General features: G+C 34.9%; 1 protein-coding gene across 4 annotated transcripts in view; it reads left to right on the forward strand.

Moving 5' to 3' along the window:
- Positions 1-24724, forward strand: part of LOC149573120 (SEC-C motif-containing protein / OTU-like cysteine protease family protein) — a 92450-nt gene that overhangs the window by 14239 nt on the left and 53487 nt on the right. For all 4 annotated transcript variants that reach the window (XM_089814299.1, XM_089814297.1, XM_089814298.1 and 1 more), the window contains exons 2-3: positions 9975-10081; positions 10214-10289. In XM_089814299.1, the coding sequence (XP_089670425.1) occupies positions 9975-10081; positions 10214-10289 (183 nt within the window). The remainder of the gene's footprint in view (positions 1-9974; positions 10082-10213; positions 10290-24724) is intronic.

Here is a 24724-nt window from a genome sequence, read left to right on the forward strand (position 1 = left end):
AAAGGTAGGTATTATACGATTATACCTATATGATTTATTGTAGATATATAAAACAATTCAAATCAGGATTAAAGGTGATAACTCCTACCTTCAGAACATTAAGAAGATCATCTTCAACAATTAGAGGATATTATAGAAGTCTGAGTTTTAGAACATAATTTGCAGAAACTTTACATGGTATCAGAGCTCTGGTAGTCAAACCTAGGCTTTGCAAATTAAGTAATCAGACCTTATATGTATCTAGCATCATTCTCCTATCTTCAATGGCATACACAATCAAACCCAATGATAGGTTTGATGGGAAAGAACACTTTGATGCCTGGAAATTCAGAATCATGATGATTCTTGAAGAAAATAATGTAAAACAATTTGTTGAATCAGTATTTAGACAACCTACAGTTGAACCTCATAAATCCTTTTGGATTAAAGGAAATAGGAAAGCCATTCATATCATGTTAGATGGAGTGAAAAATGATATCGTACCAATGCTAACAAAACATCAAACAACATTTGCTATGATGAATGCACTACTAAATGCATATGAGGTTAACAATGCAACTAGAGTTCTTGCACTAAAAAGGCAATTAAATCACATTCAAATAAAGAAAGTAGAATCAATGAATTCTTACTTCTTAAGGGTTGCCAGCCTAAGAGATGAACTTTCAAGTATAGGAACCATCATTAGTGATACGGAACTGACACTGATGGCTATAGATGGATTACCAGATTCATGAGAAACTTTTGCACAAGGGGTAAGTGCCAGAGGAGATTGTCTTCAGGAAGAATTCAGAAAACTAAAGAAAGGAGGGAAATTGAAAATAGAAGATGAAGAATTTCATGTTCTTAATACAAACTCCTATAAGGGCAAGAAGAAGCATTCCAAGAAGAAAAGGGGAAATCAAAAGAATGACAAATCTAAGAAAGATCTGTCCAAAATGAAGTGCTTCAGATGTGAAAAGTTTGGACACTACAAATCTAATTGGCTTGAGAATTCTAAACAACAAGTGAACAATACAAATGTTACTAGGGAAGAAGATAACTAAGATCTTGAGAATCGTGTATTGTATTCGTCACTATCAAATGAAGTCTCAAATAAAGCATGGGTGATTGATAGTGGATCATCTACACATATTACAAGATACAAAGAAGCACTAGACTCTATATCAGAAAAAGTTAATGGCGAAGTCACCATCAGTGATAATTCAGCACATTCCGTTAAAGGAATTGGAAATTGCACCTTGGAACTAAAATTAGGAAATTCTCTTCTTCTCAAAGGAGTACTCTATGTACCAGGAATAAAAAGAAATCTAATCTCAGTTACAACACTTGAAGATGATGGACATAATGTTGCATTCATGGACGGTAAAGTAATAACCTAGGCAAAGAACTCCTCAATTAAGAAAGCAAAATTGACTGGTTAGAGAAAAGGGTATTTGTATGAATTAAATTCAGAACCTAGTCGACCTGTTCAAGCGTTAATTCATGAAGCTGCAAACATAAATGAAAAATGGCACAAAAGGTTAGGACATCTAAATTTCAAAACCTTATCAACTATGGAGAAGATGGTACTGTTTTACCTAAACTAAATAAAGACCACTCAAGCATATGCAAAGGGTGCGCTCTAGATAAGAACACCAAAAGTCCATTTCATGATAGCACTAGAAAAACCAACAATGTTTTGGAATTAATCCATTTAGATTTATGTGGACCTATGTCCGTTCCTTCTCTTGGAGGATTCTGGTACTATATTTTGTTCATAGATGACTTCTCTAGGAAAACTTGGATTTACTTCTTAAAATGCAAAGAATCAGAAGAAATCCTAAAGAGATTTAAAGAATTTAAAACATTAACTGAAAATATATCAGGACATAAAATTAAAACTCTTAGAATTGATAATGGAGTGGAATACACCTCAGATTTGTTTAAAAGATTTTGTAAAGAAACAAGAATTAAGAAGGAGTCATCTTAGGATTTTTGGGTGCCTTGTATATATCCATGTTCCAAAAGAAAAGAGAACTAAGTTAGAACCCTCTAGGAGCAAAGGTATTTTTGTAGGGTATAGTGAAACATCTAAAGCCTATAGGATTTTCAATACTTGGATAGAAAAATTTTGAATTTAGTAGGGATGTAATTTTTGAAAAAGATCTAGCATTCAAAAGAGTCCTAAGTTCTGAAGAACCCTCTCCTTTACCTAGTTTTGAAAGAAATACTGAGTTTGAGTCTTAGAGGGAGAACATAGAAGAAATTGAAGATGAAATTCAAAACCTTAATCTTGAAGAAACTCAAAATTCAAAGAAAAGACCACTTTCGGCCATTAAAACAATCGAGGAAGCACATGACTTTGCTGCACCTTCTGGAACAATTAGAGAAAGCAAAAGACCCAAAAGATTTTCTAGTTATACAACAAGTATGAATGATTTCTCTAAATCAGAACCAACAAATACTTTAAATGCTATTAAACATATAGCTTGGAAAGAAGCTATGATAGAAGAATACCAATCTATTATGAAGAATGATGTTTGGGAAATTGTTCCTAGACCTAAAGGAAAATCTGTTGTTTCTTCCAAGTGGATATTTAAAATAAAGCATGCTGTTGACGGTAGCATTGAAAAATACAAAGCTAGATCTGTAGCAAAAGGATTCTCTCAGAAAGAAGGGATTAATTATGAAGAAACTTTTGCTCATGTTGCCAGATACACCTCTATAAGAGCAGTCCTAGACATTGTTGCATCAAAGGGATGGAAAGTACATCAGATGGATGTAAAAACAACATTCCTAAATGGAAAGATTAAAAAAGAAGTATATTTGGAGCAACCTGAGGGATTTAAAACTCATGATGCTAACGTTTTTATTTGCAAGCTCAAGAAAACTCTCAATGGGCTTAAGCAGGCTCCAAGGGCTTGGTATGAAAGAATTGATAAGTATCTCATAGGCTTAGGATTCTCCAAAAATGAAGCCAATCCAAATTTATATTATAAAAGAGATAAAGATGATATGGTAATTTTGATATTGTATGTTGATGATTTACTAATAACAGGTGATGATCTTCTCATAGATCACTGCAAGAGAGATCTAATCAGAGAATTCGAGATGAAAGACTTGGGACTCCTTTATTACTTCCTAGGACTGGAAGTACGGTAGAATTTTGATAGTATTATACTTAATCAAGAGAAGTATACATTAGATATTTTGAAGAGATTTAGAATGTGGAATTGCAAGTTGATGTCTTTTCCTATGGAGACTAATCTACATAAACTTAAAGAAGCAGCAACAGAATCACTTTCCATAGATTCTACTCTCTACAAACAGATGATTGGGTCCCTTATGTACTTGGTAAATACAAGACCTGATATTTGCTATGCTGTTAATGCCTTAAGACAGTTTATGTGTGAGCCAAAGGAGATTTCCCTAGTTGCAGTCAAACACATTATGAGATACTTACAAGACACTCTTAATCCTGGGCTCAAATATGAGAAAGTTGACTTAGATTAACATAAATTCACTAATTCAGATTGGGGTGAAAGTGTTGAAGATAGAAAAAGTACTTTAGGATGCTGTTTTAGTTTAGGATCAGCAATGATATCTTGGATATGCAGAAAATAGTCTTCGGTAGCACAAAGCTCCATAGAAGCCGAATACAGTGCAGTAGTGATGACCTCTTGAGAAGTAGTTTGGCTAAGGAAGTTGCTTGTGGGATTATTTGGGCAAGCCATGATTTCTATGATTATTCATTGTGATAAGTAGAGTTCGATCAAGCTTTCAGTGAATCCAATTTTCCATGACAAGTCCAAGCATATTGAAATTCCTTACAATTATGTAAGAGATATGGTAGACATAAATATTGTAAAATTAGAATACATTTGCACTGCAGATTAGACAACAAACATTCTCACCAAACCTCTCTAGAGTGAAGATAGATCACTTCAGGAAAAGACTTGGTATGGTTGAATTGTAATTCATTTGCATTCTTTAAATTATTAATAAAATAATTTTTGTTAGGCTATTGACTGTTATGGGCTCCACCATCTGTATTCATTATTTAAGAGGTGACGATCTTTGAGGTAATGAATACTTGTATAAAAGACATTATGAGAGACGTTGATCCCTCAGATAATGTATTGGACAATATAGAACTATTGTTAGATCTAGGTGAGTTCAAGATCATTTGTGACATAAGCATTTCTATGCCTATTAATCACAACTTGGATAAAGGAAGAATTTATTGTTCAGACTTTATCCTGTTTTCTGGTAGATCTTAACTCAAGATCAAGTTGTGATATAGGATTACCAATTCCTATGAGTCACAACTTGGATAAATGAAGAGTTTAATCATTCTTCGGATTTTATCTTGTGTGTATTGCATTACATGCAATATTGACATCACTAGTATAAGTGATGAGTCATATCACAAGATGGTTATATGGCTCAGTATCATGTGTTCCATGATGCCATTTTCTCAAGAAGATTCAGATAGATATAGAGTATCAATCTATGCTTATTCATCGTAATTGATGATGCTAGATATGTTATAACTCACTATGATTATCAAGTTAAGAGGGAGTGTTAAGTTTATAACAATGATATCATACTAGTCTGAGAGTGCAGACCACACCATAGTCTTCTTCCTTTTAATACCATTTAAGGCATTATATATCTTACACTTCATGAAAGGATGGGCGGCGATTTTTGGTATATGTTAATGTTTAACACCAACTATAACTTAACAGTTATGTTAGTTATGTTTAATTATCTCCATTGGTCGCCGATTTCTGGAAGTGGAGTATGAGCCAACCTAGAGAGGGTCATGGTATAAAAGGTAGGTATTATTGTAGTTTAAGGACACACAATAAAAGATAAGTCTGCTCCCTCAAGCAATAATACCTATACAATTTATTGCAGATTTATAAAACAATTCAGATCAGGATTAAAGGTGATAACTCCTACCTTCAGAACATTAAGAAGATCATCTTCAGCAATCGAAGGATATTATAGAAGTCTGAGTTTTAGAACAAAATTTGCAGAAACTTTACAACTCCAAAAAACTGAAAGAAACAAGGAAAATAAAAAAGAAATCAGAATTTATTTAAGAGCATTCAGTGGTAACAAACTCTAGTCATAGATTCAAATTTTGAAACAAACAGTAATTTCTACAGTCACCGTAATTGGGAATCTTTCAGATTGATTTACTAATCTCTCTTTGTTACAGGATGCAACAAGAAAAGCAATGAGAAGAGGATGTTGTTTTAAGAGGAGATATTTTAGCTTCAGAGGGAGGCTTTATCAACTATCTTCTTGTGATGATCATAGTTAAGAGGGAGTGTTTATGGAATCTCTGACAATTTTTTTACATGCTTGGTATTGTAGAATTTGAAACTCTTGTTGGAAAAGAGTTTCATTTGTGATTTTATGATTTATTGTTCATGTGAAATTAATAATAAGTTGTAAGGACAACCTAATAACTTTCTCACTTTTGAGAGATTCATAGTGAACATCATGTAGAGAGAGTCCAAGATGTCATCACATTGAGAGATTCTGTGATGGGAGTTGGAAGTCATGTTGAGAGAGTCCATGACTATATCACGTTGAGAGAGTCTATGCAAAAATACTGGTTGTAAACCTTACTAACCTATTCTAAGATATGTTGTGATTTCCGTGACATCATCACGTTGAGTGAGTTTGTGATGAAAGGTGATTGTGATTTTGCAAGTTTGTCATGTCAAGAGATTCCATGACAACATCATGTTGAGTGAGTCCGTGACAAAAGGTGATTGTGATTTTTGCAGGTTTGTTATGTTAAGAGATTCCATGATAGCATCACGTTGAGTGAGTCTGTAATGAAAGTTGAATGTGTTTTTTCATGTTGAGTGATTCCATGATTATGAATTAATGTTTCCATCTATCATGTTGAGTGATTCCATGATTGTGAGTAATGGTATAGGTTTGTTAGCTTGAGTGATTCCATGATTATTAACAATATCTTTATTCCATGAATTTTATAGGATCCACGTGATTAGATTTTATCATTGACATTTTGGTTGCAACCTTATGTGGTTGTTTAGCTAAAGATCTCTTGTTGGCTAAGAGGGAGTGTTGGGGATTGTAGCTGCGATAGAGATCTTTATCTCTCGAAATATGGACGTTATTATCGTTATGGTCACCTTTAATTGAAGAGGACACTCATGATTAAATTGTAATATTAAATATAAAGACATGTATCATTCGACATGCGTTGAGACATGGATATACGAAGAGTTTTATTTGAAAATAAAGAATTATGTTTTGGGAAACTGAAGAGACCTTCAGTTGTAATATGAAGATTCTCTATGTGCTATGTATATCACATCAAGCGAAAGGCATTGTACACTTAGAACATTTTATGATTAATAAAGTGATATTTTGTTGTCTGGCTGGGTTTTTCCCTTCAATTTTGGAAGGGTTTTCCCACAGTAATTTGTGTGTTTCTTGTATCTATTTCTAATTATTCCTTATTGCTGTTTATCTTATATTTCTGGGTAATTATCCTACATATGTAACTCCCTATCTCTATCAATGTATCTGATCTCCTTAGCATGTAAAATGATGGAATGATTGTGCTCTATTTCCTCTCTAAGGAACTTATTAATCCCTTATGCTATTGTTTTTATCTCCATCTCCCTTGGACTAGCACTTTATTCCTTGGTTGTAGTTGTAATGTATATCTTATTTTCTGATTTGTACAGAGAAAGATGGGCCATACTTAGTTGATAGCAAAGATCATTAACCTCTTTTGCCTTGTCCTCTGCAAACTTGATAATGAGTTCTCTGTCATTAGCATTTGCAAGTAATCTGATTATATCCTTTCCAATGCTTCTTTAATTGTATGCAGCTGTGCACTAATTACTCTGCTAGAAATAAATCATAAAAATGCTTCAAAATAGTAAACTAGTATAGTAGGTTGGGATCTAGGCCCCTCTATTTTTTGGCAATTGTGGCCAGAAAGAAATCAAAGATTTTTTCAGGATAAAAGGATGTTGGAACAAGTAGTTTGGCAGAGAATTATTAATATGGTGTAGGAAACTTTGATGGCAAAGTGTGTCCTTTTTGTAAATGTGGATCTAGGTGACATACCTATTATTCAGATTGTATAGTTGTTTTTCTTATCTTGTATTTACAAGGGACTTCAGACTAATAATCTAATGGAGGCTTTGGCTGTTCTTTATGTGCTTGAACAGGGTTGTAGTCATGGCTGGAACAAAGTTATTTGTGAATCTGACTCTCAAGTTGCTATCGATACGCTGAATAAGTAGAGGTTGAAGGATGTAGATTGACATCTAGCAATAGTAGGTAGACAAATTCGGACTTTGAGGGGCTGTTTGGAATTGGTTTCCTTTTGTTATATTCCTAGGTGATGTAATAAGACAGTTGATTGTTTGGCAAAGTGGGCTTCTAAGAGGATGGTTGGCTGGAATATTTGGGGAGAGGGTGATTTGCCCTAGGATTGTATCTTTCCGTAGATAAGATTGTTAAGGATGACATGATGGATTAGTCATGGCCCTTTTTGGGTCACCTGCTAGTTAGTGCTTTTTGTATTCATGCTGTTCTTTCTGATTGAATAAATCTTTACCTCTTTTTTCAAAAAAAAAAAAAACAAACCGTAAATTAGTATACACTATATTATATAACACGTTAATATTCATATACAATTATAAATATTTAATATTATAATTTCGTTTTTTAAAAATGAAATAAAATATTAATTATAAATATTAATTTTAAAGTTCAATAATTAATTTTTTATTGGTATGTCGTGATGGGTTACACCCTTCAAAAATAAAATAAAATAGAAATAAATATTAATTTTAAATATTTGATATTTATTAGTCAGTAATTGTTTTTCAAATTTGTTGTGGAGAGTATAATGGCAACCAGTAATAGCTTCATTGGTTGTCTCACGTTAAAAGCCAACTGATGATTACTGTCATGAAGGCATGTATAACTAATGCAACAAATTTGAGGTTGTGGAATGTTTGTTTAGATGTGCAATGCCTACAACTAGAAGCATACTTGCTTATATAGCCAGGTGAAAGCCCATTCTTGTGTCATGTCCAACATGGGACTCAAAGCATATCCAAGAGATGATGGTAAAGGTGAGACACCTCATCAAATAATAGAATATATTAGAGCATGGGGATGCAGATGCAAGAGTTTCTCATAGCGTAGGCCATCTAGAGGAGGGGATCATGGACGCTCCCTACTTTTGCATCTCACAATGTATTACTTGATGTGGTGGAGAGAAACCCATGTCTGGGTAGAATTAAGGAAAACCTTTTAATGTGAAGATAATGAAGAGGGCCATTAGAGAGGGTATTTCGGAATGACATGAGATATTGCAGATAAAACTATTGCAAGATGTCTGTATGCAAACTTTTGTTGTACAATGTTGTTGGATCATCGTGTTGGCAAGATGTGTTTGGAAAAGTAAATGAGACTCCACAATGGTACAAAAGGCAATTTAATGAGGTGTGCAACAGTTTGCTAGCAAATGAGGTAAAAATGTTTAGACAATTCATTAGCATCTATTTGGAATTAATGGAAACAAACAAAGTTGTCCATTGTTTTGAATGGATAGAAGGATGTGATAAATCGGTTGTTAATCAATGTGATTGTGAGAGGTAGGTGAAGGATGCACAACATGTTGCAACCAATTGACACAGTTAGGAAATCTAGTTTATGTGCATTCCAATTTTTACCACCTTAATCATAAACAGCATGAGTGCAAGGAAGAGGGGCATGGAGTCGTGGGATGTAGATCTAGAGTGAACTAGTTGATTTGAATTTTCAGCTGCCCCACAATCTTTTTTTGTGTAGTTGTACACCCAACATACTCGTAGTGCAAGTGGTCATATGGTTGCATGTGGTTCTTCTAATCTGGCTGCATCATGTAATGTCAGTAAGGATGCTGGTGTTGGTGTTCATGATAACCCATCTTCTGTTGATTCCTATTTGTATTATTTTAATATTAATTCAATGAGCAATGAATTCAAAATATCTATCATAACCTTCAAGTTTTGACAATTTGGTATTGAATTGGTATATTTCATTTCAAATATATATAGTTATGATAATTTTATTTACCATATGCATGATATGTGGTATTCTGAGTTCAATTCTTGTTTTTAGGCTGCAAATATGTATATATTTATGATTTTTATATGTTTTTTTGTATGTATGTACCTAGTCCCCAAAAACATTTCTGCTTTACTGGCATACTGTACCCAAATACCCACACCCGATTCCAGTTCAGCAACTTCGAACAAAAGATTTCATTTATAAGTAGTGAATGATATGATTTTCTTAGTACAGGGAGGCATGCCAAGCTTGATATCAAACTTGCTATAAGAGTGGCGAGACTATGGTCACTGGTTATCATAACTGCCAGAACAAACCTCAAGTTGTTACATCACTATCTAATGCCAGCAAGGATTGAGATGATGACATCAGCTACTAAACAAAATATTGTTTGTGTCAATGGGCTACAGTGAGAGCCAGTCTTCTACATTCTCATCTTCTACTTGTCTCTCACTTGAGGCCCAGGAAATATTCAAGTGATCAAATCCTGTAGAGGAGTGCTGGTGCTGCATGTGACTTATTTTGCTGATTTCTCGATTGTTTATGACCTGTTAAATAGTGTTTGAACTAAAACATTATTAATGGTTCTTTTCTATTACTGTTCCAGCCTCAAATCTCCACTTAAGCCTGCCATATATCTCAGGCGATGTGCTTTCTCTTTTATCTTTGAGCTCTCATCTTTTCTTCTTTGTCTCATGCTGCCCCACTCGCCTAAACTGGGATTTTGTGAAGTAGTCTTTCTTTAATATATTAGAATTTGTCTTTATTATATAAAAGGTTGCTCTCTTATGGTTATTGCCAAGGTTCTTAAGTGCACTACTTCTAGTTAATTGTATATGTAATTTATCACCTTCTATAACTTGTAGATCAAAAGGCAAAGCAAGCCCGGGGATACAAGTAAATTTAGTGCCCAGCTAGCAGCATTAGACCTAAGAATTGTCCATGTAACAGCAGATGGAAACTGTTTCTTCAGGTCTGTTGGATCTTGACTCAGTTTGCATTTTGAATAACAAATAATATTGATTCATTATGTATAATAGCTATTTTGATTTGATTTTCGAGTAGTGAAGGAATATACACAGCTAATCTTTTGTCACCTTTCTAGGGCCATGGCAGATCAACTGGAAGGAAATGAAGAAGAGCATGCAAAGTATCGTCATATGGTGGCAGAATATATCATGGTATGTATTGTACTTGTGGTTGTCTATAGAGAATTTTTTTAACTCTGGGTAGGAGCCACATATTGATGGTGAAATATGGTCAGCATCCTGTAATAATCATACGTTTTTGTAGAGGATGTTGCAACTGTACTTCTACTAGATATCATTTGAGGCTAATCTCTGTCTGTTAGTTGTATACTCTGTTTTACAAAGCTCTGCCGTGGCAGTAATAACCAATCCTTTGCATCTAATTACCAGTAGAATATTTGCTTTCTTTCCTAGTATAACTATATAACGACGACGCCATGAGCGAGCTTGCAGTATTTGGAATAAAAATTAATTTATATACAAGTGTGCTGAACTCTTAGCTGGATTTTAAACATTTTTTGATATTGGGGTTACAGACATGATGATTTGTGCTGGGTGTGCTTGTCCAGACATTAATTTCAAAGGGTTTTCCTATTCATCTCAAACTTAATGAGTAACCTGAATGTAAGTTTTTGAAATAAGTTTGCATATGAAATAGCTAATGTTTTGCCAATTAATATCTTTCTTCCTCTGACCATGGTGGGATTTATGTTGTCTGACCTGGCACGTATTGTTTGTCAGTTAAGTTTTCTTGTCAGTTTGAATGAAAATGGTTATATTATATCATAAATAAGGGAGCATTCTTGTATTTGTCAGAGTTGACCATCTAGGTCTTTTTCTAGTGATGCTTCCAAGCATTTCAAATGAAAAAACTGTTGAGCATATGCATTTGTTCCACTTGAATATGCAGCTGCATACTGATAAATATAGGATAACCTCAGAAATCTCCATATGTTCATCCTGAGTTAGCATCATCTTTTCCCACAATCTTCTCTGATTTTCCCATGCAATCGTGAATCGTCATTTACCTAGTTAAATTTGCTTCTATCTCTAAAAAACACATCTCTTGTCTAAACTTTTATTTCTCTATAAATACCAAAGTTCTGGAAGGTAGCAGTAGTTTGCAGCTCCTATGCACAATAATGGTGTACTGAGGTTTTGCTTGTTGCACCCTTAAATAAGTTAAACTATTTTCAAGCCAATATTCAGTGGACACTGTGGAAGCTCTTAATTCTTTTGTACAATTAGGATGTGCGTTAGGTTACACCATCTTTTCTTCATTACCAAAAAGTGGCTGAGGCATGGATGTGCTTTTTCTGGCAAACCAAAGAGTTTATGTCCACAATGTCCATGAAGGTCTACTGGTTCTACTCATAAAGGACAATGAATTTTTGAAAAAATATTGATATTCATCTTGAGATTAAAAAATCTATGATTCTTAGCACTCAAAACTTTTTGGAATTCTTTTCTAAATACCCTTGCACAATTTAATTGAAAATTTATACTCAATTTGTTGTTAAAATTATGTGAATTTCACACAAAAATATTGTGGCACAAATTTGTAGAATGCTGGTTCTACAAACTTCTATACAGTACCATAAGATTTTGCACTATACCATGTGGCATCCTTTTGTCTCTTCAGTGTGCTTTATAAGTACAATTAGGATGTGCATTAGGTTACACCATCTTTTCTTTATTACCAAAAAGTGGCTGAGGCATGGATGTGCTTTTTTTGGCAAACATAAGAGTTTATGTCCACAATGTCCATGAAGGTCTACTGGTTCTACTCATAAAGGACAATGAAGTTTTGAAAAAAAATTGATATTCATCTCGAGATTAGGAAATCTGTGATTCTTAGCACTCAAAACTTACTGCAATTTTTTGCTAAATACCCTTGCACAATATAATTGAAAATTTAGACTCAATAAATTATATGAATTTCACACAAAAATATTGTGGCAGAAATTTGTAGAATGCTGGTTCTACAAACTACTATACAGTACCATAAGATTTTGCACTATTCCATGTGGCATCCTTTTGTCTCTTCAGTGTGCTTCATAAGTGATTCCATGATTGATCATTGCCAGCAGCAGTCCCTAGGATGATTCACTTTCTCAGATCCCAAAGCTTGGTTTGGGCTCTGATACCATATTATGAAAATTAAATATGGAATCATTATCAAGATTTCTGATATTAAACTAAGGAGCGAAAGGATATTAAACTAAAGAGCAAAAGTCTCCTTACATAAAGATTACAAACACTTTATCCATAGGATAAGAGTGATAACAAAGAGGATAAGACTTACAAATAATAAGTACAAAATAATAAAGAATATTCCTAAAGGCTAACATTAATACTTTTTCAAGCATTTTAAGTGCTACCACAGAAACCATTACAAGAAGTTTTTATGAAGATTGAGGTTTTCCTCCAAAGAGTGAATGTGGCCTTCCGAGTTTTCTCAATTGAGGCACTCAAAAATATGCACTTTATTAGGATTGCCATCTCATCTTGCATAGGTCCATTGGCCTTTGGATTCCTAGTTGTGTTCATAGGAACAACAAATGGGAGCTGGTATTCTCAATAGGGTGAACATGGAGATGGGAAGAAAGCATCTAGAGGGGATGTTAGGGTTTGATAGATCAGGAACAATATAAGAATAAACAGTTATATGCAGAAACAATAGAAGAAAACACAAAGAACATAGATAACACAGATTTAATGTGGTTCACCCAAAAACTTGGGCTGCGTCTACCTACACAGCCTTCAACCTTTCTATTATCCAACGAAAATGTTAACCAACATTACAATGCATTATGCATCTCAGCCGCTTATAACAACGTTTTAGGGCAACCTCTAAATTGACCATTTTAGGGTTTTTAAAATGTTGCCGGTTTTCTTTTCCCGAAAAAAGCACCAAAAAATCGAGAAGGTGCCACAGCATCAACCCCCACTACATGATTAGTTGCCACAATATCAATAGGGGAATCCCCAATAGTTCTTTTTCCTTTGTTAGCTGGTTGGATTTTTCATAGATATGGTTGGAGCCCTTGGTTTTAGTTTCCTCAAGCTGATGAAACTTGGAAGGAATCAAGACGGTAAGCCCACGGGGCTTGGGAATTTGGGATTATCAATGACTATGATTACAACATTAGGTCTTAAGGGAAGCAAAGATGCGTTTTAGTAGAGGTTGAGGAGTTAGATATGGGGTTATCATTTTTTTGCTTGGCTGGGATTTTGAAATTGTTTGCAGCCTTAAGGAACAATGTAATGGTGGGGTTTTTAAAACAAATTTAAATCTATAAATATGGTAAATAAAATCCATTTTTCTCAAAAGCACATTCTAGAGAGAGATCTGAAGTGCTTAACAAGATATTTTTTTTTCATGTTCTTCTTATGATGAGTGATTGAGCATGGGGAAAGTGGTAAGAGTATACCATTTATACCCATGGGTTGGAAAGATCATCATTATTGAAGCCATTTTAAAACCTTGGCTCTTTTTACTCTTTGTTAATAAAATCTTCCATATGCTAGCAATCTTTGTTGATGTTTGTAGCTGCAGGAGATATCCTGATTACCTGCAATGGCACTCTTTCATATTCTCACGTTTGGAGACATGCGTTTCCAAATATGAAAAGACACATATTAGGAAATGAGGAGACTTCCGGTTATAGTATGAAGAGTCTCTTAGTTCAAGTCGTGACAAGTTGCGCTTTTGAAGAGCTGTTAATATGAAGAGACGTTAGAACTCTAGAGGTCACCATGTATGTCCATGCCCTATTCATTATGCCCCATGGTTCGTGTCTATTCAGCAGTACTAGATTATGTAATGTTTCTGCCTTGCAACGAGCGTTATATTGTAGCAACACTTGAATATAGTGCAATTTCACTGTCTTGCAACATGTGATATCTTGTAGCATCATTTTGATTTATCCTTGTGAAGTGTATTCAGTGATAATATCCTCAACAAAGTATTAGTGCGAGTGTAATATCTGTGGAAGTGGTGAAAGAACGATATGGTGTGATCATTATTGACAATGTTGTTATGTTGATGATTGTTTTGCTGTAGGAGTTTAGCGTATGGTTAAATAATTGTATAATATGATATTTCTTGAGTGATTGCCAAGAGTTAACCGTCTTAGTGGAGGATTAAGCTTGTGAGTTTTGTATCCAGACTTTTGCTTATTCAATAAGAATCAAATTTTTGTGTGGCTAGGTTTTTCTCCCTCAAGTAGGAGGGTTTTCCTAGGATAAGTACAGTTTCATATTGTTTCATTTCTTGGTCTAAAACATTAACATGGTATTAAAGCTAGGTTAAGTAACACCAAATAAGAGTTTCAAGTATTTATCTCTTATTGTCTAAGATACCACATTCATATGTTGAACTTGACATTCGGTAGTTGGTTTATTCAACATTCAAATGCGATTTTCATTCGATGGGAATTTTCTATTTTTTGAGTCATTTGCTACCAAATTAGTCAGCAGGATCCTGTGCAATTTTTAGATGAATGCCGACAAATTCAAGAATTACAAAACAACTCGACACCAAATTCACAGCAATTTCGTACGTATTTTCCTAGTCGTTGGTTCAACATAACGTTTTAGTGGTGATTTTTGTTTTTTATTTATGTCATTTTTGGGCCACAAAAGATTACAAGCCTAAATATTTTTCAATAATGTCAAAAAACCAAGGTCACCGGGAGACGGGGAGACTTTGAGGTCTCCGGTACTGGTACGGCAATTTTTCAAATAGGAGACGGGGTACTTAGAGACGGCAATTTTTTAATTTTATTTTTAAATTAAATTTTTAATAGTTTAAACTTAAAAGAGTCTAGTACTAAAAGTAAATACAAAACTTGAAAATAGTAGTACTATAAGACTAAAAGACTAAAGTAAATAATAATAGTGTTGTCACATTAAAAATTAAAATAGATTCATAGAGTAAAAGATTTCAAAACTCACATGATCACAATATTGTATCTCATAGACATTTGTTTTTCGAATATTGCATATGATCACCATCATATCAGATTGATAATCGCTGAGATTATCATTACATATTCAAATTTTAAATTCAAAAAAGTATAGTTTGATGCTGAATTGCCGATATGCAAACAAAAATGAACACATTGTACAATAAACAAAAAACAGAAATATATCTAGTATTAGTATGTCAATGGTACTATCATCTACTCCACAGGGTTGTGATCATCCATCTCAAGGTCTTCAGCTATCATGCTCTCCAAAAAATCATCACTCTCCAACTCAGGTTCCTCTGATGGTAGTACAACTGGGGGCAAATCATTAAGGTCATTTGGGTCAACCGCTTCTTCCACCATGGCTGCAACATCTCCATCATGTGCAATTTGATCCCATTTTGCTGAGGGACCTTCCATATATGTAGGATCAACACAAGAGAGAAGGCGGAGTGTGCTATGCATGTACACCAAGTTCTTTGCTTTCTTTGATCCCAATCGGTTCCTCTTTAATGAATGAATAAAACCATAAGTGCTCCAATTCCTCTCAGAAGCTGAAGAACTAGCCACTTGTGACAGCAATCTTATTGCAAATGATTGCAACTCAGGAGTATCACCTCGTGATAGAATCCAAAATAGTAGGAGATATAATAAATTATAATATAAATATCTTGGAAGTTCAATCGGATATTTGTAAACATAAATATCTATAGAAATATCACAACATAAATATCTACATTTTTAATTTAAAAATTTAAATAGTTTTGGTTGTTCTTAGTGGTTTTAATTATTTCTCAAATATTTCTAATTATTGTTGGTTCACTTGGAATTCAGAATAAAAATGATTTTTTAAAAGTGTTTCTAATGTTTTTAAAGTTATTAATTTATTAAATTATTAAATAAAATATTTTAAATGATTTAATCATTTAAATTATTGATGGTCTTAATTTTTGCATTAAAAACATTTAAATGAGGGCTAAAATATATAAAATTATTTAATATTATATTTTACATTTATATTTTATCAGGAGACTTCGGGGAGACTTCACTTTTTGGATTAGGAGACGAGGAGACTTCAGGAGACTTCGTCATGAAGTCTCCAACCTTTTTTGAGGTCTTCGGAGACGCGAAAAGTCTCCGAGACGTGTCTCGGTCTCCGAGACGCGACTTTTAGGGGGGAGACGGGTCTCCCGATAACCATGCAAAAAACTATTAATTATCCATCGGTATATATGCTTGAAAAGTCCTTTACATTTGCTGAGTAAGCTTCTTGCTTCCTGTCAGCACAATAAGATTGTATTCATTATGCAGAGAAGGAATTTTGTTTTGTATCCAAGTGATGTGTTTCTGCAGAAGCTGAGTAATAACACCATCTCCAGATCTTCAAAATCTTTCTAGGAAATAGGAAAACTCGTTATAAGTCAGACGTTTGGGGAAGAGCAATTAAAATTTGTCTGGAGATGCTACGTAAAAAGTGGTTCATACTGTTTGTTAGATTATTATGATTACTGTTTGTTTATTATTGTTAAAGATTAGTTGCCTGCCTGATATAAAGAAGTTGAAACTAATCTCAACTATCACCCAACAAATATATGTGACTCAGCTTTTCTTTTAAGTGTGTTTTGGAAGATTAAAGAATATATATATATAAATCTTGTATGAATGAACCCAAAATGAACCCGAACCCAATGCAATTTTTTTTTGAGCGAATGTCGAACCAAAATTTCAAACTAGCAGCCAAACTGGAAACCAAACCGGCAACTTACCTTATTGTGCATACATCTCATATACTTACCTTATTGTGCATACATATCATATGGTACTATCTTGTGTGTTGAAACCTTTAAATGTGATCATAGGAATTGAATTGTGGAAATTTTCTTAATTCTTTTCATTAATCGATTCTGATGAGTCCTTGCAATTAATTGCAATCGAGTATGGTTTCAATGCATAATGGTTATGTCCGAGGTCAAGGTTGATTGACCATCTCTTAGATGAACTCAATGTAAACTATGGAAGTTGCTAGAGGCTTTATTTCTTTTCTTATTGGAGGATTCTGGTTGTAGTTAAGAGTTGTACTTCTGTATAATATGCTTGCTTGAGGCTACCATTGTAATGCCTCCCATGTTTGCATTCTGTTCTATGGTTATTTTGCCCTGAGAGACACTTTGATAGATTTTACATGTTTATTTGCATAATGAGATGCTTCGATGACTATACATTATTTTGATTATGAATATCATAGCTACTAGACGTTAGATGATGTTGCTATTCAATTTGATCATGTCTGCATGATGATGCTAAGATGTGACATGATGCTTTATGATGAAACCTGGTTTATTTTGTATTCAAACTTTATGGTTTATATGTTATCAGGTGGAAATTGTTGGATTCATTTCTGGTGTGCTTTTATGCTGTGGATTTTTTCTTTTACTTTTAGTAGATAAATGCTCAAATGATGAATAATGATTATTTAAATGTTATATCATGTAATTATATTTTGTTATGTTGTACTGCAGCACTGTTATGTGTTGTTGCTCGTTGGTGCTAGTTAACATGGGAATGAAGCTGTAGTCGCTTGCAAGATCTACACGGTGTCTTGTTGTAATATCCCACACTATGATATTGCCTCAAATTTGATGCAAGGCTAGAAATTGTAGCTCCTCCATGTTTGTGAACAATTATGCACTTTTGCGGTTTGCAACTAAAATCCATCTAAAATAGTAAAACTAAATGCATCTAAAATTGTCAAACTAAATGCACTAATGCATAGAGTAAGTAGTTAAACATCACCCTAGAAAGAGGCTTCGTGAGAATGTTAGCAACCTGTTGTTTAGTAGAAACATACTTTAGTTCAATGACTTTCCTTTGAATCATACCTCTAAGATGGTGATATCTTATCTCCACATTTTGGATCTGTCATGAAAAATAGGATTAATAGAAAGCTTTACACAACTTTGATTATCACACATAATCATAATAGATTCAGACATTTGACCAAAAAGACCAACAAGTAATTTGCGAAGCCACACAACTTTTGCGACCATACATGTTGCAACATACTCTGCTTCAGCAGTGCTTTGAACCACACAAGTTTGCTTCTTGCTGCACCATGAGATCATGGCTAAACCCATGCTGAAACAATAACCTGAACTACTCCTTTTGTTAGTAGCAAGCTAGCACAGCTTTTGATGCAAAAAATAAACCATATCCCAAGGTACCACACACATATCTTGGAATATGTTTGGCTGCAACTAAATGTATATGCCTTGGTTTACACATAAATTGACTCAAGATATTAACGGTATGGAAGATATCAAACCTTGTGTTAACTAAGTACATAAGAAAACCAATGAGTTGTCTATAGATAGTAGCATCAACCAAATCTGAACCAGCAGCATCCTTATAAAGTTTCTTTAGATTTGTTTCCATTGGTGTGGCCATGGATACCAAACCTCTTTAGTATATCTATAGCATATTTACCTTGGCTTAGAAGAATACTCTTAGAGGATTGCCATACCTCAAGACCAAGAAAAAAATGCAAGAAGCCAAGATTTTTCATTTTGAAGTCTGAAGTAAGATTCTCTTTACACTTAGCAATCAAACCATCATCACCAATCTAAGAAGATAGCCATCAATCCTTTCATACTGTGCACGAGGGGCTTGCTTGAGACCATATAAAGCCTTTTTCAGTTTGCAAACATGAGAGACTTTGTCATGAATAATGAACCCTTTAGGCTGTTCAATAAAGACTTTCTCTTGAATGACACCATTTAGGAACATGGTTTTAACATCCATTGGATGGAGTTTCCAGCCATTTACTGCTGCAATACTGATTATAGTTCTTCTGATAGATGTATAGCAAGCCACGAGAGAAAAAGTCTCCTCATAATCTATGCCCTCCTTTTGCGAGAAGCCCCTAGCAACAAATCTGACCTTATATTTCTCTATACTATCATCAACAAAATGCTTAATTTTAAACAGCCGCTTGGACAAAACCACAAACTTACCTTTGGGTCTTGGAACAATATCCCAAACATAATTTTTAAGAATTGACTGATACTCTTCCATCATCGCATCTTTCCATACTTGCCATTTAGAAGCTTCTTCAACACTAAAGGGTTCTGAGGCAATTATGTGATTCGTTAGAACAACATAACCAACAAACTTATGAGGCCTCTTACTTTCTCTAAATGTGCCTCGAGGAGCAGCATTGGACTCACTTTATCCATAAGATTTCTAGCCCATAGAGGACGTTTCTTGCTAGCTGAAGAATAGCTAGGACCTGCTGAAATATCTACATGCTCAGGAGGGCAGCATAAAGATCTGTATCAGTAGACTCCCTCTAAATCTCTAAAGGAGGTTCTTGATTAGACATGATAGGGTCTTGAAGATTTTCAACATCTTCTTCAATATTTTCAGAACTCGAGTCTTTCGAAAATTTACATGCCTTATATCATCAAAGGTACCATCTGCTAATTTCAATTCGTTTTTGTCTTGAAATATAGATTCTATATGCCTTAGATGAATCACTATAACCAACAAAGGTACCTTTCTTATGCGAAGGTTTGAGTTTACACCCTTTCTCCTTAGGGATATGAACATAAACTGCACATCAAAAGATTCTGAAATAACTTATAATTGGTTTAATACTTGAGAAGGCCTCTTTTGGAGTCAAGTCGCCAAGAATTTGATGGGGACAACAATTCTGAATGCATACTGTTGCTCTGCAAGCTTCAGCCCATAAAAAATAGGAAGACTTTGAGCATGAATCATTAACTCAGTTGCTTCAATAACAGTCCTATTCCTTCTTTCAGCCATACCGTCATGCTGAGGATTACAGGGGACACGAAACTCCCCCTTAATCCTTACTTCTGAAAAATTCCAGACACATTTTCCACCACTGTCCGATCTCAAAGTCTTAATACTTTTGTTAGACATATTCTCAACTAATGCCTTAAATTCTTTGAATTGAGACAACACTTCATCTACTTCTTTAGGCTGAAGAAAGTAGATCCAACACTTAATGAGAGTAATCATCAATAAATTGAATATAATACCAGAATCCACTAAGAGAAGCAACATACATAGGGCCACATAAATTTGAATGAATGATTTCTAAAATTTCCTTAGATCTAGACCCACTACTATGAAAAGTACTCTTGATATTCTTACCTAAGGTACAACCTTTGCAAACTTCTTGACGATCCTGATTAAGTTTGGAAAGACCAATAACAACATTCTCCATAGAGTCCTGAAATTTAAGTGACCAAATCTCTTGTACCATAATTCACATGAATCAGATGAATTCAAAGAAAGAGCTTGAGGAGGACAAGCTGAAAGTTGATAAAGACTATCTCGACAATTCCAATTTCACTAGCTGATTTAAAATCAGAATTCTTTTTGCCAAGCCAATACTTTCCCATCAACAAAGGCTACACGGTATCCTTTATCCTCTAAAGCTGAGATGGAGATCAGATTTCTCTTTATACCCGGAACATAAAGAACACCACTTAGATGAAGATGAATACCAGAGTTCAATTGAAAATAAGTAGAATCAACACCTTTATTAGAATAGCTAACATCATGACCAATAATGACATGCAGATGACTGCTTTTACTTTTAAATCTGATAAGTGATCTTTAAAACCAGTGATGTAACGAGAGCCTCCGCTATTAATCGACCGCGTATCACTTTTAGAGAGAATATTGCTGGAAAGAGCCGAAACAAAAAGAAAACCTTCAAGATCATTGCTAGGCTCCTTTTTTGGAGAGGAGTTCACCACATCTGCAACACTGACTCCATGAGAAGGTTTTGGTTTGACATGACAATCTCTTGCAAAGTGACCAAACTTATCACATGTGAAGCACTTAATGTGAGATATTTCTTTTCTTTTTCTTGGAGTCGGGAGAAGAATCAAGACCTTTCTTTTTGAACCTTTAAAAATTGTCTTTCTTTCCTTTTCTTTTGAAAATATGAGCAACAAGTACATGATCATCTTCAGAGAAGGATTTTCGATAAATACGTCTTGCTTCCAGTCTGCATTCTTCTTGAATACAATCTCCTTTAAGTGATCAAACTTAGGAAGTTCTCCTCTACCGCTGATGCCTTGAATGAATTATGCCCATGAGTGAGGAAGTCCATTCATAGCAATCATAACCAGATCTTTATCACTAAAAGATTTACCTATGGAAGCAAGTTGATCTTTTAGTTCTGTAATCTTCATGAAGTAAGAGACTACATATTCTCATTTAGACATCTTAATATGCAGCAATTGACTTCTTAATGCAAGAGCTCTTCTGGTGATATTGATCTCATATAACTCCTTCAAGGTATCAAACATCTCTTTAGCTGATTCTAATTTGGAGATGATTGGAATTAGATTATCTTTAACAAAATCTATTTTGATCTTTTTGGCCATCACTTTGTTTTTCTTCCACTAAGCTTTAGGGCCTCATTAGAAGCTTCTGGAACAACAGAGTTAATATATTCCAATAAATCATTTTCTTCAAGGGCAACTAGGATCCTTGGTTTCCAAGAGGCAAAGTTTTAGGATCCTTGTGGAACTTGCTCCTGTTAGCAGACATGTGGTGTGAGCAATCGCAATCTATTATCCAATTCTTGTGGACATTGGTACTGGTTGTTAGGGCTCTCTCCACCCTTTCTTCTGTGACAGCAACAAATGATACTTCATCCTCGTCCTCATCACTGGTTGACTCTTCATCAGTCACACCTTCAACAATGTAGCATTGCCTCTTCTCCTTTTCTTTGGAGTTTGACCACTTCTTGCTGGTTCCCTTCCAGTTGTCATTCTCCTTCCTCACAGGTTATGGACATCTTGCAGCATAATGTCCTACCTTCTTGTAGTTAAAACATTTGAAAGGAAGCTTACCTTTGTACTTCCCTTTGCCTCTGACCATTCTTTTTGCAAACAGAGCCTCCAACTCTTCTTGTTCGGCTTCTTCAGCAAACAGGCTCTTTAGTTCTCTCCTGTATTTGGATGTGCTTACCTCTCTTTCTCTTAGTGTTGTGACTGAAGCAACATAGGCTTTGATTGTAGTTTCAACCTTGGGTGGTTGATGGTTGAAGTTGCTTAGCTCAAATGTAGTGAGCTTTCCTATCAAGGCATCAAGCGATACCTCCATCTTATCTATTGTTCTTAGCTCTTGAATGGTTGACACCCTTATGGATATTCAGGTAGTAGGGTTCTCAATACCATGTTCATGCACTCTTCTTGTATTACTCCTCCGCATGCTCTGATGGCTTGCATGACATCCTTCACCCGCTTGCCATAGGCTTCAATCTCTTCGTCTTCTTGCATCCTTGTGTCATCAAACTTTCCTCTCAAAGTTTTGGCTTTAGCTCTTAAGACATGCTTGACGCCACCATAGACGATTTTCAACTTCTCCCACATCTCGTATGTTGTCTCCAGTTCCTCCACATCTTTGTACTCGAAGTAGGACAAGGTGCTTTCTAGAGCATCCATTGTTGCTGTGTGTATCCCCTCCTTTAATTGGTGTGCACTGAGTTGACTAGTTGGTTCAACATATTTGACCTCTAGATGGGTCCAGTAAGCATATCTAAGAGTCTTTAGATGCAAACACATCTTCCTACACCATGAGCTCTAGTTTTCCCAAGAAAACTTTGGTGCATCTCTTTTAAACATCTTGATCTTTTCCTCGAGCTGTTAAACTCTTGTCTCCTGAGGACCTAGGCCTTGATACCAATCGTTGGTCCTACCACATGTCAGTATACTGGGGGGGGGGGGGGGTGAATCAATATACTTACTGGTTTCAACTTTTTACTTCTAAATCACACTACACACTATTCTATGGGATTGTGCTGGCTATAACTTAACTAGTTAGGATTAAGCAAAAACAAAGTAAATGCAAAAAAAAACACAACACATTATTTATCTCGTGGAAACCCAATTAGGGTAAAATCCATAGTGTAAGAGTCAATCCTCACAAAGCTTGCATTCTTCTAAAGTGCCGGTTGTTGGTTCCCAAAGCCGCAGATTGGAAATCCAAGAGCTTGCCAATTCTCCAATAGGATTCCACAATCAATTTTGGCCAACGAACGAGAATCACCTTGATTCCCCTACACTTTAGGCTTTGTTACACCCAAGCGGGTAGACCTTCACCTTAAACACTGACTGCCCCATTCAAGGCTTTTCTATAGAGAATTTAATCTTTGGAGTTCTCCGGATGACAAGGTCGTTGAACTCGATTAATATGAAGTTATGTGATACTTTGAAATGAATGTTTTGTATAGGTTTATAACAATGGATTTGAGGTTTGTAAAAAGGAAGTTACATATTTTTCTGACTTCAAATATAAATCCAATACTTCAATGATAAAAAGACCAATGCTTTAGCTTATTCAAGCAATAGAGTCAACTACAATGAGGATTATAACATACAACTTTATAATGTTCTATACACAAACTATAAATAGTTTAATAATCAAGACGCGACGGATCAAATATATATACGCAACTCTAAAGTAGTCTAGATTGCGCTTTAACTCCTAAGGTTGGGGAGACAAACTGGATACAAATTTAGAAACAATTAAATATTTCACAATATTTGTGATGATCAAGTTTAAAATGCCATAGATGACCTCGTCCACTTATCTGGCATAAATTGCTTACTAAATTCAAAAATGATGATTATAAAGGAACAATCAACTGCAATTTAACATGCCATTTAAATAATAAAAAAGTAACAGTCTTTTATAAATCATTAAATTATAATATTAATAAGATAAGATAATAATATTAATGTCCAACAAAAAACTAGAAAGGTTTATGGGATTGAGCATACAAACAAAAGAGCCGACCAAACCAGAAACACCAAAACGGTGTCAGAAAAGAAACAAAACAAGACAGAAGACCAAGAAACACAAGGTAAGGACTATGAATCCTTCCTTGGTACAAAGTAATTAGAACTAGAAGGATATAACTGTGGACGATTCAAAATCCTAGATCTTCGTTGAGACCCATTGGAGGAGTGTTGCTGCTGGAAAAGACTGGTACAATGTCTGACTGATCTAGGAGTAGTGCTGGAAAGCCTTTTAACACCCCATGACAGAGACAAGGGGGAGTAAAAGGCGGCAATGAGCTGGTCAGAGGTGTGGATCTGAGACGTAGCTAATTGAAGAGTATGCTCACGAAGTTGGGTGGCCTCCCGAAGATAAAGTGAAAGACACCGTTAATCAACATAGCTGAAGAACTCTGAAAGAGAGAAACAATCCTTGAAAAGACAATAAAATCTACCTCTGATCTCATAGTCGATAGGGCAACAAAATAAGAAATGGGTCTCAGACTCGACCTTTGCCAAAGTACACAATCTACAAACCCGATCCTCTCTATCCATATGGTGATTAGTCCGGATTCGAAGATGATGAGAACCAACTTTGAAGGAGCCCAAAGAGAATCGAAGGGAATGACACCAACTTCAATAGAGATAAGTAGGCCACACAATAATACCATTCTCAATCTCAAGAAAATGCTCTGCATAAAATGCCATCTTAGGACGTAATCCCTCAAGAGGATTACTCCAAGTAGTGATAATGTACTGTCTGTAGATATCCTGTCTAACACAGTTATTCAAC

This window comes from Cupressus sempervirens, chromosome 2 (genome assembly GCF_028749045.1).
Source record: "Cupressus sempervirens isolate cs-2001-9-10 chromosome 2, ASM2874904v1, whole genome shotgun sequence".
Classification (NCBI taxonomy): domain Eukaryota; kingdom Viridiplantae; phylum Streptophyta; class Pinopsida; order Cupressales; family Cupressaceae; genus Cupressus; species Cupressus sempervirens.